Source organism: Orcinus orca, chromosome 16 (assembly GCF_937001465.1).
Source record: "Orcinus orca chromosome 16, mOrcOrc1.1, whole genome shotgun sequence".
Taxonomy (NCBI): Eukaryota; Metazoa; Chordata; class Mammalia; order Artiodactyla; family Delphinidae; genus Orcinus; species Orcinus orca.
In genome coordinates this window covers 46717485-46735120 of record NC_064574.1, presented here as the reverse complement: position 1 = coordinate 46735120, position 17636 = coordinate 46717485, and the positions used below count along the sequence as shown (strand labels likewise).

The 17636-nt window shown below is 46.4% G+C and overlaps 1 protein-coding gene across 1 annotated transcript in view; it reads left to right on the top strand.

The window, feature by feature from the left end:
- The window catches only part of CFAP61 (cilia and flagella associated protein 61), a 255995-nt gene that overhangs the window by 204511 nt on the left and 33848 nt on the right, over nt 1-17636 (top strand). Inside the window, exon 25 of the mRNA XM_049699137.1 lies at nt 5552-5757. Within this exon, the coding sequence (XP_049555094.1) occupies nt 5552-5757 (206 nt within the window). The remainder of the gene's footprint in view (nt 1-5551; nt 5758-17636) is intronic.

Below are 17636 nucleotides of genomic sequence, written 5' to 3'. Positions count from 1 at the left end.
GCACCCTCCTGGGTCACTGCTGCCATATTGTAAGGTCACCCAGGTGGCCCTTCGGGAGGTGCGCGTGGAGAGGGACTGAGGATTTCTGCGCCAGCCAGTCGTGTGATGAAGCCATCGTGGAAGTGGTCCTCCAGCCCTAGTCCAGCCTTCCGATGATGCAGCCCTGGCCAACATCTTGACTAAAACGTACAGGAGACCATGAGCCAGAATCCCCCAGATAAGCTATTCCCAATTTCTGACTCCCAAAGACTGAGGTTATAAAAATGTATTGTCATTTTAAGCCATTTATTTTTTAGAGAAGTTTTAGGTTCGCATCAAAAGTGAGAGGAAAGTACAGAGATTTCCCATATACCCCCTGCCCCCGTTCATGCACAGCCTCCCCCATTGTCAACATCCCCACCAGGGTGGTACATTTTTTACAATTGATGAACCTACATTGGTACATAATTATCACCTAAAGCCCACAGTTTCCATTACGGTCCACTCTTGGTGTTGTACATTCTGTGGGTTTGGACGAATGTGTAATGACATGTACCCACCATTATGGTATCATGCAGAGTAGTGTCACTGCCCTAAAAATCCCTCTGTTCCACCTATTCATCCCTCCCTCCCTCCACTGCAACTCCTGGTAAACCACTGATCTTTTTACTGTCTCCATACTTCTGCCTTTTCCAGAATGTCATAGAGTTGGAATCATACAGCATGTGGCCTTTTCAGATTGGCTCCTTCACTTAATAATTTGCATTTCAGTTCCCTCCATGTCTTTTCATGGCGTGATAACCCATTTCTTTTTAGCCCTGAATAGTATTCCACTGTCTGGATGGACCACAGTTTATCCATCCACCTCCTGAAGGACATTAAGCCACTAAGTTTTGAGGTAGCCTGTGATGAATCCATAGATAATTAAAATAACCACCTCTGTGGCAATAGTAAATTGCTTAGGGTCTGGGATGTCTGTCCAGGCCCCCCTGTTCTCCTGCCCTCCCTGGATGACACAGGAAGGGCCAGCGAGGTGAAGCTGAAGCTGCGTGTGCTTGGGGGTTGGGAGGGGCGTTCCCTGTGTTCAAGGTAACTAGAAAGGACGCAACATGGTTGGTCGGTTGGTGAGCTTCTCAGGTAAGATTATCGGACAGTTGGTCCCAACTGGTGTTTGTTGTCAACTGGGGTTTCCTTTCTGGTGCTTCATGTTTGCTTTTTCGTCAGTGAGGAAGACACTGGAGGTTGCCTGCTTCCACTCCCATTTTCTCATCCTGAATTTTTTTGAGGGTTAATGATCTGACTAAGTTAAAATAAGCACATCTCCCAGATTTCCTTGAGAATGAGGTCAGCCATGTGGCAGGTCCCGGCCAATGAGATGTAGTGGAAGCTGCTGGAAAATTCCGTAAGGGGGAGCAGACTCCGGATGTCGCAGGCTCCTGGCCCCTCACCCTCTCTCTTCGGGAAGTCAGAATCCCAGCTCTTCTGTCGACTTCCCGTGGACTTTGGACGAGTTATCAACTCCTCTGCATTTCTGGGGTTATTCGGGATCCCATATAAAGTAACACTGCCTTCAAGGAATAAAACAGGTACCCGTCAGTGGTAGGTGTTGTTAATTATAGTTCCGAAAAATAATGAAACCTGGTTCTTCCAAGGCAAGGATGGATGCTGTGTGTTTAAAACTTATTTCCCTTGGGCCTTTCCCAGATTCTTTCAGGTGTGTCCTGTATCCACAGTCTGATGCAAAATGTTCTTACAAGTAAAGAAAGGACCATAGCGAATGGTGCTCCAGTCTGTACTGCTGTGTAACAAAACTTAGGGACATGAAGCAGCCATTGGATTCCGCTCACAGATTCTGTGGGTTAGGAATTCGGACAGTACACGGTGGGAATGGGTTCAAAAGCTAGGAAATACTGGACTTGGTTTCACACTGAACCAGATTCTTCAAGGACAGTGTGTGATTTCTGACATGCAGTGTCATTTATTTATCAACCACTGGTTCTCTCTCGGAATAAAATCAGAGGAGGAGTGAAAGGGAGTTTTAGATAATGAGGGTTTTCATAAGAATGGAACTTGACTAGCTTCTTTGGCTGGTGCTGTGACAGTATTTGAGCAGGAACCCTGACTGTAATTAACCATTTTGCCAGGTGGGCCTCCTTTTTAATTAGTACAGAAGATCTAAACAGATTTTTTCCCCCCATTTTATTCACCAAGAAAAAAAATGTAGGATGGTTCCATGGCAATCTTTTGGATTTGGAATTAATTTGATTAAGTAAAATTGTTGCCAAAATGGTCAGGCAGTCGCCTAAATATGGCCAGTGGATCGAGCATGGAGCCCACGGAGCAGTATTTCACTAGAGAAACTAAATTACTGTTCTCACAGCAAATGTAGTACAGATGAATCTCATCAGACTCTTGTAGCACTCACGCATCGGGATATGTAAGTAAGGAGATGCTTTAGTAATTCATGAGGTAACCCGACAAAAGGAAGACAGGGGACCCCAAGTCGTCTACATAATGAACTGATCCGCAGATTCCAGTCCACATGCTTTGTTGGCTTATACTCCACGGAATAAACAAATTTGTCACAACAAACTCTGCCTGGGTACCATTAAATTTAAAATTGTGTATTCATCGTGGGAGCTGGGAACCTGGTTTCTTGCATGCCGAGTCTGATTACCCCTGGGTCTTTTGTTTGGCATGAATTCCAGAGCCATATTCCAATCTTTGTCAAAATCATAAAGGAGCTCAAAAGGATAATTATATTCAGGAAAAAAGGAAGAGACAAAAAAAAACAACACATCAGAACCCGTTACTCTGTCAAAATTTTAATCTCAACACCCAAATCTCCTAACAATTTATTCATATACTTAAAGGAAGAAACTAGCCACATCCCACAGAATTGGAAAGTGTATGAAATCATCATCGTCGTTAGCCCAGAATCCCTCACCGGGTGGCAGGGCTGGAAGCTGCCTTAAGTCCTTGTTTAGTGGAGTGATTTTCTGGAAGGATAAGCAGAAAGGGTCCTGGACTTCACTGGATTTTCCCATCTGTCAGCAACAGTGACTAGGAATGACCTCAGAAATTTAGATAAGTCTGCCCAGCCCCACAGGGGTAACTTGTGTCTGAGAAACCCATCTGTAGGCGACTTGCCTTTCATGTCAGTGCAAACTATTTGGATGCCGCATGCCTAGGACGGCCCCCTGGTTCTGTGATCGCGGTGCCAGATCTCATTAACGATGGTCACGGTCACTTCCAGAGGCAAGATGTGCTGTCTTTGCACCACTGGGCATTTCTTTCCTCCGTGTGCCTTTAAATTAAAAAGTAAGGCCAACTCCCCTCCACCAAATAAACAGACCCACGATGACACTGGAAACGATGCTGACGACACAGCCCTTGTAGAACAGGGTGACCTCAGAGGGCGTGTGATGCTGAGACACCAGCCACGGAGTCACCGTGGCCCTCGAGTTGAGGTGCTCAGAATCCACTGAATCAGCCCCCAAATATAAGTGCTTGTGAGCAGAGGGTGGGATCTTCAGTGAAACTCTTTGCCAAGTCAAAAATATTGTCAGCCACGTGGGTGGATCCCGAGATGTACCCCTCTGAGGCCTGAGTTCCCTTCCTTAATCACTCAGCATAAAGAAATTTCAAAGAGGAAGAGGGGAGTCCACGACCTTGTGGGATCTGCTGTCCACTGAGGCCAGGGAAACCTGGTGCTAAAAGTATGCCAGAGCTGTGGCCAGTGCCCCCTCTCCTGGACCCCCAGCCGCCCTATCAGCAAGGCCAGGGAGCAGCCCCTCCCCCAGACACTCATTCAGCTTCACCAAGGCACCCCTGACTGCGAAGAGGCCTCCCCAGGGTCAACTTTACTTGGTGGCTCATCATAGCAAACGCGATTTCTGAATTAAATACACACAGAGCTACGAAAGTGATGAACGCGCCCGTTGCGAGCATCTCTAAGAATAAATACAAGACTTTAAAAACCATTTGAGTTTGGCACCAGCAGCTTTAGTCTTAGCCCCTTCCATTAACATTTTGTTAAAATATTGACACAGAAACAAATAAATGATACCGCTTATTTTTATGAAAATAGAATGATTCTCTACAAATTATAAAACATTATAAATTTTTATACTATACTTCTATAGTATAAAATGTACTGGGAACATATTTTCCTGTTATGAAATAACTCACCAATAATTTCTATTGGATGCATTGCATCCAGATGTGTGCATATACCATTGTTGCGTTAGATAATACCTTACTCGGTGTTTTTTTAAACACTTTGCTATGGAGGTAGATTTCCTCTCTGTATCCATCCATCTCTATGATGCTGGACCTCGTGCACCTCCCTGGGGCGCTGTCCCCCACCCCCATCCTAAGCTGTGTTTGTTCTGTCCCCCAATCTCGTGCATATCCTTGGGGCTGGCCCAGGACTTACCTGGCATCCCTCCTGTATTTCTCACCTTGTGCCTTTATAGTTGGCTGGTTCCTCCTCAGGGCTTAGTCATGTGATACACAAACACCCACCAGTTGCTTCAATTTACTTAAAAATCCAGTTAATCCGTGTGTCCTTGTTTAGATAAAGTCCCCAGGGGATGTCCGGGACTCAGTAAATGTTTGGGATCAGTGCAGTTCAACTTGCCCTGGATTTCTAAATGCCACATTCAAGTTCAGAACAAAAGCTTAAATCTATATGCACTCAGGAGAGATTTACTGAGTGCTACTGTGTACTGAGTTCAGAGTCCAGAGGCAAAGTCTGTGGGTTCAGCCACCACCAGCCAAACCCAGGTTTGTCCACGGAGGTTCTGTTTGTTGCTGGAGCCGGTGGGAAGCATGTCTCTGGCTGGTCAGTCAGTGGCCATCAGGGGCTGAAATAGAAAAAGTGGTCATGACTTGGGTAGAGGGGCATCTTTCCTTGTCATCTGGGTTCACATGGTGGTTTAGCCAGTTTCTAGGGGACATAAAGCCATGAATCTATACCTTTTACAATTTACAAACTAACAAGTAGCCCACAGAACGGTATATATATTTTCCATGAACTTGAACCTTCTTCCCAGGAACAGACCCTACCAAACAGGTGAACCTCTGCAAACCCAGCTGTCAGGGATTCACCTTTTTCCTTCTTTCCTTTGTTCGAGTAGAACTTTAAAAACTGAAATTCCTTTTGCGCACCTTTGACTAGGAGGTTTTTCTCAAAATGGTGCTGTGAAAAAATTAAAGTTAACAGTCTTACGACACCGCGCAGGAGAGAATAGACCCAGTTCCACCTATTGGCTGTGCCAGGTATTGAATAACGGAGAATTGACCGTAACCTAGCAACTAATTTAGAAACGTGGAGCGATATAATCGCAGTGTCAAATACCCTGAGGAACTTTCAGTCATCAAATTCAAACACATGGTTTCTGACACGCACTTATCTTCAGTCGAGTTTGGTCAATATCTACTACTGTGATTTGCAACAGGCGATAAGCTCTAATCCGTCCATTATATTTGAAAAATAAATTGCTATGATAAAGTTCCCAAAGTCCAGAAATGTTTCTAACGTTGTTTTTCTGATGCACTCCTCCGCCAGGGTTCAGAAATAGTAACAGGTAATGTGAAGAACGGGACTTACTTCCGAATCCACACCAACAAGTACAAGATGGTGGAAACCATCACGTGCCTTTCCAAAGTGCCTTTCCCTGCCTCCAACTACATCCGCCTGTTCGGCCAGCACGAGCAAGTCCTCAACAACCTGTGCGCTCGATACAAGGACGGGCTGGTCCCAGACCTCTACAGGTGAGCTGGACGTTGCCCTTTCCCGGGGGTTATGGGGTGGGGGGAATGCAGACACAAGCCATGGATGTCTTGTGAATGAGGGAGGGGTTTTGTGATGCGCCAGGAAGTACACGGGAACCCCTGGGAGAAGCTAGAGCTTCTCAACAGTGAAGAGTATCAGACCCACCAGCACTGGAGAGGCCCACGGAGAAGAGCACAGGCTCTTGGTGTGTCCACAAGTGGCCGCACAGCCACGTGCAGGCCTGGGTCCCAGACGCATCCATGCACGGCCTCCACGCCACAGATGATATTCAAGTCTCTCTTGAGACACAGGCTGCTAAGAGCAGTGGTCAGAAACGTAAGAGGTCGATTTGGGGGCAGGATGGAGGTACCTGGTCCTGGGGGGAGTTCCAGCACCACGGACAGGCTGTCTGTGACCCCAGCCGCCTCCTCAAGGCACATGCTCAAGCAGAGGGGGCGACCGTTTGCCTAAGACGTTGGGAAGGAATTCTGCTCCAGCAGGTTGGTTAGACTGGGGGCTCTAGATCCCCAAACGGAGCAAGTCAGCACTCCGTTTGGGGCCCTGTTTGCGAGCCTGCTCATGGCAATGCGTGTAGCTGGAGTTTGTGTGTTTTCCCTGCCGTATGGTATTCCGTGTGTAAGATAACCGTGTCACAGCTCATCCGTCCATTTTCCTGTCGATTGATGGTCATATTGTTCCAGTTTGGTGCCATTGGCATCGTGGGCACACCTGTGCAGGAATTTCTCTCGGGTGTACTAGGTGACGCCCAAATGTTCCCCACGGTAGTGGTGTCTGTTACCCTCCCTCCAGCCAGCCATGAGAGCCCTCCGCAGCCCTGGCAGTCCTCGGCACCGTTCAGCTTGAACATTTGGCCACCCTGGTGGTGTGGAAAGGTGTCTACCCAGGGTTTCAGTGTTCCCTTTCCTGATTTATTTATTTATTTTTTTGCTGTACGCGGGCCTCTCACTGCTGTGGCCTCTCCCGTTGCGGAGCACAGGCTCCAGACGCGCAGGCTCAGCGGCCATGGCTCACGGGCCCAGCCACTCCGCGGCATGTGGGATCCTCCCAGACCGGGGCACGAACCTGTGTCCCCTGCATCGGCAGGCGGACTCTCAACCACTGCGCCACCAGGGAATCCCCCCCTTTCCTGATTTCTAATGCAGTTCAGTGCCTTTTCATTTGTTTGTGGGCCATTCATGGTAGTTTCTGGGGAAATGCCTGTTTATGACATTTGTCCCTTTTTGGGGTGCGGGGGGCGTCTTCTCTTACTAACTCACAGGAATTGTTCGTATATTCTGGATACAAACTTGGTGGTTTACATTTCCTTCATACGTCTTCTTCCATTCTGAGGCTTGTCTTTTCACTTTCCTTATAGTGTCAATTAACAGATATTCTTCATTGTAAAATCATCTGTCTTTTTCCCGATGTCTTGGATATTTTTGTCCCTTTGCTCTTCTAATAGTTTTACAGTAACCTTGTGACGCTCCATGAAAAGCCCCACTGGATCTGATAGGAAATGCATTAAACCTTAGATCAATTACATAAGAGTTGACATCTTTGATATTAATTTTAGTCTCATAACATACTAGTTAACCCTTGAACTATAGTGTCAATATAGTCAAAAGTCGAAAGTCTGAGTATAACTCACCTTCTGCCCTCTGTGCCTGTGGTTCCACCTCCTCGGATTCAGCTAAGGGCCGATCAACCAAGCGTGGATCGTGTAGTACTATAGTATTTACTACTGAAAAAAATGTGTGTGTAAGTGGACCCACGCAGTTCAAACCACAGTTGTTCAAGGGTCAACTGTGTAGATCTTGATTTATGTGGGTCTGTTTAATATCTTTCAGTAAAGATTTATCATTTTCTCCATCAATGGCTTGCTTAATTTTTGTTTGATATGATCCAAAGTTCTTTATATTTTTATTGCTGTTGTAAATATCATTTTCTTACTGATTGCTTCTATATAGTGTATAGAAATGTGCTTTTCTATGGTTTTGGATTCTGCAACTTTGCTAAACTCCCTCATTCATTCAGATAATTTACCTGTAGATTCTTTTAGATTTTCCACACAAAAAAATTATGTCATCTGCAAATAATGACGGTTTTGTTTGTTTCTTCTTTTTAAATCTTTGTAACTTTTATTTCTTTTTCCTGTCTTACTTCACTGGCTAAGATTTGTGGTAAAATTTGGGATAGAAGTAGTGAGGGATGACACCCTGGCCTCATTCTTAATTTTAAAGGGAATTCGTTCAATATTAAGTGTGTGACGTTTGCCATACATATTTTTGTAGACACCCTTTATCAGGATAAGGAAGTTTCTTCTTATTACTGGCTTGCTAAGCATTTTTATCACGCACGGATTTTTATTTTTTCCCAGAAAGAGTACTTAACTTTTTTTGGGGGGGGGGGCTGTACGCGGGCGTCTCACTGTTGTGGCCTCTCCTGTTGCGGAGCACAGGCTCCGGACGTGCAGGCTCAGTGGCCATGGCTCATGGGCCCAGCCGCTCCGCGGCATGTGGGATCTTCCCGGACTGGGGCACGAACCCGTGTCCCCTGCATAGGCAGGTGGACCCCCAACCACTGCGCCACCAGGGAAGCCCAAGAAAGAGTATTTAACTTTTGAAACCTTTTATGTGTGAGGATATCTTCCTATATGCTTCCCATTATAAACTGCATTTTGATAAAGTATCAAATTCCTTAATCATAGGCTTCCCCTCCTCAGGTCTTTGTAGACATGACTCCAACATTTATTTAAAATAAAGAAAATTACAAGTATTTAGAAAGTGAATTCATTTGTTCCTCAGCTTGTGGGTAGGATTTTATTGTGGCTCTCAATCTTACGCAAAATATTTGAGTTAGAGGGGAATCGGTTGTTCGTCAAAGAACATTTTTATGGGAGCTATGTATTAAGAGTCTTCTCTGAAAAGAAAATATTTTCACATTTGACCAAATTCAGTTTGTTTTTCCTGAGAAGAGATGCTGAAAGAGACAGACTTTGTGAGCTCGAGACCACTGGTCTGGGCACAGCTGTTAACTGAGGACAGTAATAAGTTTAAAAGTGAATTTGATTTGCTAAGAGTGAATATGTGGTATGGCAAAATGGGACAACACTGGCTATTAGGACGTGCCAACTGACATCTGTAAGAAAGGGGACAGGGGGATGGTGGCTGATCATGTCCTAGTGTGGAACCCAGGGCGCTGCCAGGCCCCGTCCGTCCCTCCCGGATGCCTGTTAGTGCACGAGCAGCTGCGGCCACGTTCTTTTCAAGTGCCACGAAATGCTGCCAGGGCCCGTGCTGACTCTTGGCCCAGCACTGCTCGCCCTGTCTGTTGTCAGACCAACTGGCAAGGCTCTTTCCAAGCAGGCAGGGTGAATGGTTTAGCTGAATTTGGCCGAGATACGATTACCGATTGTTTCCCTGACCTCGGCAGCACCAGTAACATCTCTTGTTCAAATCTGGGCGCGTTTCCATCTGTTGCGTCTGGGGGTACCTTCCTCCAGGCTGGGAGGGCTGACCGTTAACCAGCCGCTCTGTCTTCTGCAAGACAGACATGACCTCAAGGTCAAGTTCCTCTCCGGGTTCAAAGAAACCCTCTGGATCCTTTCTCTCCACTTCCCTCAATCTATTCTCACCCCATCAAGGGCCAGGACAGAGGAGGTGCTGGTGGCCCCAGTGGGAATTGTGGCAGCCACTCAGGCAGACGCCGTAGCAGCCAAGGCCTCCCCAGCCGTGTCTCTGGCTGCCTGCGGACAGGCTCACTTGGAGCCATTTGGGGACACGTGGTGGCTGCCGAGCAGTCAGCCGCTGTGACACCCAGGCCGACAGCTGTCACAGGACAGCAGTGCCGCTGAGGGTCTGGAGCCAGGCTGGCTTGGATTCTACCTCTGTTTCATCCTTTGTTTTCCCCTTGGCGCTCCAGCGCAAACCACTGGTGATGGAGAGAATAAATTCACCACTGGTGACTGTGTGTGTGCGTGCATGTGAGTGTGTGCCTGTGAATGTGTGTGCCTTTGTGTGTGAGTGTGTCTGTTAGTGTGTGTGAAAGAGAGAGAAATAAATTGATGGGTTGACGGATTTAACACTTTGGAAAAAGAATGGAGTCCCCGTAATTTATCTGTTCCTTTCTGAACCAACCAGCATTTGAAAGTCACATAACGAATGTGTTACAAAATGGACTTTTCCGCAATCTTCCCCTCAGAGCACCTGTGCCCTGCGGTGTCCCACGTACGCGTGCACACGCCTGTCACAGCCCCTGCAGCTCTCGCCCACCCCCTCTGACGATGTCTAGAAGGGGCCGCTCCTTCCCTCCTCCTGCTGGGCTGCTTTGCCCTCAGACACTGGGGCAGAAGCAGCTTCCACGGGGGTGCCAGGAAGTCGGAGATGGGAACCGTGCGTGGAGAGGAAGGGGAGGTGGAGGCGGGGCCCTGCGAAGTCCCCATCACGGGGCTCTAACAAGGCCTGTCCCCTGTCCTCCCTGCTTCCTTACCTCTGCCTCATCTTCATGTATGCCGCTTAGCGGTGACCCTGCAAAGAAAAGCTCCTGCCTACCGACTTCCCCCACACCATGGCCTTAATTAACAGTCTGTAGCATCCTTTATCCTCACGGCGCGAATAGGTCTTGCCCTGGCTTCTTTGTGTGAGCCCATCAGATACTCATAAACCTTGATTAAATCACCTCTTCTCACATCTTAACGTGCTCAGCTCTCAAAGGCTGCCCTCGCCCGGCCCTCTCCTCCTGCGAGCGTTGCGTCCCTCTCCACGCTTCCCAAATGCTCGGATGCCTATTTTTAATGACTAAGTGCTGCTGTGCACAGTGTTCTAAATGGGATTTGAGCAGGCCCTTTAAAAGGCTGCCGTTACCTTTTTGAACCACGTAGCCCAAGGAGTGACTCCCTCAGGAAAGCTGCTGTGTCTTCAGAGAAGCCAAGTAGGACGCTGCCAGCCCGCGCAGGCTCCTAATTCCCTTATTAGACTCAACTGGAATCATTTAATCATGACTTAACGTGTTTTTCAGTTCCCCTGTAGTCAGTGACCTTGTGCTATGCCCGGTAGGATATCACACACTAAATACTAGGTGCCCATTTTTCCAGACTTATCAAAATTTTATTGAACTATGGCTGCCCACTCCAACTTGTCAATTTTTTGGTGCATACCTAAAATTTGTTGGATAATAGTTCTCCCAAGATGCAACTTTCCCTGTTGGCTGCTTACCGAGTCACCCACCTGCCTTTCTGGAGACCCTTTAGATCAGTGTTCCTGTCCATCATTCATTTCAGATAATGCCAATTCCATTTCATAGCCTTATGAAGAATCCTTTTTCAACTGATTTGCTAAAATCAAAATCCATCCTCTTGGGACGTCCCTGGTGGTCCAGTGGTTAAGACTCCGTGCTCCCAATGCAGGGGGCCCAGTTTCGATCCTTGTTCGGGGAACTAGATCCTGCATGCCACAGCTAAAGACCCCACATGCCACAATGAAGATCCCCCGTGCCACGACTAAGACCTGGCACAGCCAAATAAATAAGTAAATAAATAGATAAATATTTTAAAAAATCCATCCTCTTCATTTTGCTTCCCCGTTATTTAACTCTGTTTCTCCACCCTTGTGCATGTTCACACACTTTCACCTGGGGCTCCTCACTGGTCATTCCCTGGCCTCGTTGATCCAAGAGGCATCTCCTTGCCCACTGGTTTTCTCATACGATCACGTTGCGTGTGAGGCTGAACCCATGTTTTGGAACATCCCTCATTACTGAGACGGGCAACCTTAGGTCTCAAGGTATAGACCAGTGAAGGGGCCAGATTCCATTTAACACAACCTATGTCCATTTTTATTTGTAATATTGCTCTGACTAAAAGACTAGGATTCTTTTCTTCTAGTATATGTCATCTCCTTCCTTCCCACGGTGCCATTGTATGGCATTAACCTTTCCTGGGATGAAGGGCAAGATTGTTTTAAGCGGTTCTGAAGTCATGGCCAGAACGTGTCCCTTCATCCCAAGATGATAACATGCAGGAAAAACAAACGCAGGCGTGCACACGGTCAGGGCTGAATGTTAAGGTAATGACCCTGGAGCAGTGCTTGGAGTCTGGAGCTTTGCTTTTTCATCTCTTATCCGATGTGTTCCAATAATTTGCCTCATTCGTCATGAAATGATAGTTTGGCATATTATCTCAACATTTATCAGAAAGGCCTGGATTGAGATATTTTTATGGTTTTGAGGTATCTGGAAGGTACATTTTCTTATTTCAACTGCCTCAGTCTCATTCGTGTTAGTGAGAATCTTTGCCTTGAGGACAGTGCCCATAAGTGAGTGAAAGAAAAGTGCGTATCCCATCTCACAGCCAAGATTCATTTCAACGTTAAAGGCCTTTATTAATGAGAATGTGTAAAGACTCATCAAGCACACGCAGTGCCCATTCCCATCAGTCTAAAGTGAAGGATGGGGGCTTCCTTGGTGGTGCAGTGGTTAAGAATCCACCTGCCAATGCAGGGGACACGGGTTCAAGCCCTGGTCCGGGAAGATCCCACATGCCGCGGAGAAACTAAGCCCGTGAGCCACAACTACTGAGCCCGCGTGCCACAACTACTGAAGCCCACATGCCTAGAGCCCGTGCTCTGCAACAAGAGAAGCCACTGCAATGAGAAGCCTGCGCACCACAGTGAACGGTAGCCTCTGCTCACCGCAACTAGAGAAAGCCTGCACAGCAACCAAGACCCAATGCAGCCAGAAATAAATAAGTAAATAAATTACTTTAAAAAAATAAATAAAGTGAAGGATGAGGGACAGGAATGCACGTTTCTTCACCCGCCTGGTTCCATGTGAATGCCCCTGTCCTTACGTCACCACCTCTGAGCAGGCATCACCATCTCCTGAAACGGAGGAGCTTGACAGTCTCCCTACTATAAAAGAAAATGATTGCTTTCAGTATCTGAAGGGAAACAGGGATATCTAAATCACATCTTAGTACCTGGGGGAGATACCTGCAGCACAGGGATCCAGCATCCTAGACACCGTGCTGCAGTGTGACCCGTACGCGGGACAGTTCACCTGATGTGGGACACATAACTCACATATGCGTCTGTTGGACCACATCTACAATATTATGAAAAATTTCAAACTTTTCACCTAGCTGTATAAAAATAAACAAACACTTCATGGCAAAACCACCACTGCCATCTGTAAGCTCTAGATAGCCCCCCATCTCCACAGCTGCCGAACCAGCCACATTTCTGTCACGCTTGCCCGTACACTCGTGGTATATATCCTAAGGTAATTTGGTGTGAAAACCCAACAGTGCGTAAGAGTGAATCCTTACTTCTCCATCTTAGAGTGGAAAGGACGCTAGACTGAGATGGGTTCAATTTCTGCGCTGTTGTTTACTAGCCTTGCAAACTTGGGCAAGACATTTAATCTCACTGAGCATCCTCTTCCTCATTTCTGAAGTGGAGATATCACCAACGATCAAACTGCCCACATCACAGGATAAAAGCAGATGATGATGCGGAAGTATTTAAAAGACGTAAAGTAATACACAAACGCCAAGTTTCGTCATTACTTTAGCTCAAGTGTTCACGTTCCCTCTAAGTCCATACTAGCCTTCATGGAGAGGCACTCTTTCAGCCTTTTACACAGTTTTCCTTCTCCCTCCCAAGTTAATACAAATTTAAGGAAATACGGTGCTTCTTTTAAAATCAAGTAAGCAAATGTTTTAAAATTGCATTTTGTGCTTGCTATGTCCTGTTTTAAAAATTATCTTATTGGAGGTACTCATGAAATTTCACGTGCTTTTTTTTTTTCAGAGTCATGCTCTGAGGAAAAAAAAAACTTGGGGAGAGGTCATTATCAAGAATTAAATATGTGCGAAATCAGGTGCTTTATTCAGAGTTAGTGATGTATGAAGACTGTACCTCCCAGGGCGCTAAGAGCAAAGGAATGGGTCACACGTTTCTGTATAAGCAACACTTAAAGACGATTTCATTTCAAGACACTGCCACCAAAAGCAACCACGTAGGCTCTGAATAGCATCTAAAATTTGGAATTATGAGCTGTTTGAGTTATAAAGTACATCTAGAATCTAATATCATATAGTTTTAAAAATTGCTTCGGAAAATTGTTTCATACATTGTGAAGAGTTACCAACACCTTAGATCTGCACTGTCCAATATGACAGCCAATTGCCAGGTGTGACTTTTAAATTTTAATTAGGATTAAAAATAATTAAAAGCTCAGCTCCTTGGTCACACTTGCCATGGCCTGCGTACTCATCAGCCACACGTGGCTAGTGGCTCCCATATTGGATAGCACAGGATAGATGACATCCATCATGGCAGAAAGTTCTACTGGGCCGTGATGGTGTGGGCCAGTCACATTCATGGACGTGGTAAGGAGTGGTGTGGAGCAGAGCATCTCTGGACAATCATTTCCTAAAGTGCTAATCACCAGGCCCATTTGGTTCTGAATCCCTGACTTGCAGATGTGGTAGCTCAGAGATGGGTGCTCAGTGAAAGCCCCAGGGGGGAGAAGGAGGAAGTGATATCGCTCTATACCTGCTTTTGTGGGGTCAACTGGAAAGGAGATTCTCCCCAGATCACATGCCAAGGGTGGACAGAGGAGGAGCAAGGACAGCGTGGGAGAAGGGGCGAGGCAGTCGAGCTCCCTGGGGCCCTTGGTCACACTAGGGGCTTCCTTGTGTACAGTTCAGCTGAGCCCACCCCAGCCAGCCTGCACTTCCTCACCAGTTATCCTCAGCAGACTCAGTTGCTAACATTCTAGCCCTTGTCAGACCCCAGGTCTTGATCTGGGGCTCAGCAGATCTGACTGGTATGTTCAGAACTGACGAGATGCCCTCTGAGCATCTTTTCAAACTTTTGCTGCAGGAACTAAAGTCCTTTATAGATTTTCTTCCTCCATTCCACCTGGCGGCCTGTGGGTCAAAGGTATTATTTATGAGTCTAAAATAATAGCTGATGAGCCAATGGTTATCTCCAAGGCTACCAAGTTGCTTTAATATAAATACCTCTTTACCCAGCTCCAAGAAACAACAGAATTGTTCTATTGTTATTGTTATTGTCAACATAAACACATTTCAGAAATCTTTCAGTCTACTGAACTGTGAGAAGAAACTGGCCTGCCTGCCTACATTTTTTATGGCCCAATAACGCAAAAAGATGCTCCAAAGCCACCTGGGCAGAGTGGAGTATCACGCACGCGATGCTCTCATCCCCCTCCCCCCAGACCTGGATCTTTATATGTTTCTTTTTGAGGATTCTTTTGTACATTTTTTTACTCTTTAGCATTTTCCATTACAAAAGCAATACATGTTTGTTATATAAAATTTAGAAAAATATTTTAAAAGCTAAGTAGAATACAAAGTCCATACCTAATCCCACTACCCAGAACCTATTTCAGATGACTGAGCTATACGAGATGAGAAGAGTTGAAGAGTCACTGCTATCGGCTCCCAGAATTAAGACCTGCAACAAGCTTGTGGACGGTCCACCGACCCTCTCTTGTGACCAGGTGCTAGGAAGGACCTTAACTGTGGTCCAGCACGCTCACCTCGGAGATGAGAAAACGAAAGCGGCAGGGCTGGCCGTGGCTCACAACCACGAGGGTGGCATCAGGAACATAAGAATCAGAGTCCCCTGCCTCCAAGTCCAGTTCCCTTCATACAGGACCAGAGGAGCACGTTTCCCGTTGTGCAGTGACATCATTTAGAGAAGCACCTGCTTGGAACATGAGAATAATTTTGCTTCTCTGACAAAATACCTCAGAGGGTGACCAGGATGATTCACATGTGGAGGAAGAAAACATTAGAACTTCTGTTTGTATTTTTATTTTAAGCAAAAAGGAGAGCAATCAGGCTTTATTCGTATTTGAAGCACAAATACTGGCACCTTCTTGGGCCAGATGAAAGACAGATGTGTGTTCTACATGGACTCAACACATCGAGTGTTACAGGGGGGATGTCACAGCTTAGAAGGGTCAACCTTATTAGTGAACTTGGAATTACTGCAGTTTTTGTGTGTCTGGTTTTGTGGATTTATAAATAATGATCTGGTTTTAGCTAAACTAACCTCCACAGCATGGGCAAGATCATTTAAAGGACTCCTCCAAAGAAACCACAGATTGAAAATCCTGGGAAAGCATGCATGCATAAACCAGGAAAAGGCAGAGCTGACCTGTCTCCAAGTCCTCAGATGGGATCTTTACCGGCCGTATTATGAGTAAGCACAACGATGAATCCTCAGTCAGGGTTCAGTTGCAGACAACAGAATCCTCTCTGGCTAGTTCAAACAGAACATGATGTACTGCCAGTGATAGGTGGTTTATAAAATTCCTTGAATGGGGATTCCCTGGTGGCGCAGTGGTTGAGAGTCCGCCTGCCGATGCAGGGGACACGGGATCATGCCCCGGTCCGGGAAGATCCCACATGCCGTGGAGCGGCTGGACCTGTGAGCCATGGCCTCTAAGCCTGTGCGTCCGGAGCCTGTGCTCTGCAAAGGGAGAGGCCACAAGAGTGAGAGGCCTGCTTACTGCAAAAAAAAAAAAAAAAATTCCTTGAATGGGCTGGAGGAGCAGGCTTTAAACTGGCTTCCAGGGAAAATTCAGAAATCAGCTCTACAGACCTGGCCAACCTCTGCCACATTGAGGAATTTGTGGAGTCAGGAAACTGCCAGTCCACAACCACACCTTCTCTGCCACAGTCCACACCAGCAGAGTGGGTCCCCTAAGCCCTGCCTGTCACTGCCCATGGGATTCTGGTGCAGCCAACACCAAACGCTACCAGGACCAGGCTTGCCAGCAAAGGAAGAAAAACAGTGGAAACACGGTCTCCGCCTCATGGTACTCATGCCCACCTTCCAAGTGCTCCATGAGGGTGTCTCTTTGGAGGATGCTTGGTCTCATGTAGAACCTACACCAGAGACTCGGTCCCAGGTAGAACCCACATTTCCACTGCCTGGAAAATGTAGTCTTTCCCTTTCCTACCTGGTATTTTGGGTAAGTCATGCTACCAGGGGTCTGGAATGCAGCTGGATGAACTAGTCTTAATATCTCCCATAACTAACTAATGAAATCTGACCAGAAATCAGCACCCCCCCAATGCAAAACCATCAAGAAGAACACTTGAAATTTGAATTTACATCTGTTATCAATAAAGATGAACTTTGTCCTAATTATTTATAGGTTGACAAACCCTTATCCAACATCCTAGGAGCAGATATTACATTTTTAAAAAAAAGTTGTTTGGGGAGTAGATTTATCCTCTCACCTGAAATAACTAAAAAACTTTAGAAAATGTGAAAAAACATTCAAAAATAAATATTGGACATAAGACAATGAAGGACAGTGATCTCTGAGAATCTGGAAAGAAAGAAGGTGAACCCTGAAATTACTCCAGCTTGCTGCCTTAGAATTTCCAAGCTGTGGCAAAGGGACAGGAACCCAGCAGACTCCCTGAGTTGAGGACTGGAACTGTGAGTGTGCAGAGGCCAAGGCAGCTAGTGTTCTCAGGACAAGGAACTGGAGGGGAGGTCGCTGCTCAGAGAGAGGAGCGTGGGGATCAGCAGGAGGTCCCCCTTGAAAATTCAGTCTAGTCCTGCTCAGTGCATGCAGGAGAGGAAACCCCCCAAGTCTGGGAAAGAATCACTCAAAGGACTAGAGGTTATATTTCCTGGCACTCACACAGGGCTGGGAACAGTGTGTATTTCCACCAGCCAGCCTGGAGAACCTCAAGGTTCATCAGCGGGTAGAGTATACACTTATGGTCTCCCCTCAGTGGTGAGAAAAATGAACATGCATCCAAAGACTCAGGAAAATACAACCCATAATGAGGAGAAGAACCAGTCAATTGAAACCAATCTAGAACTGA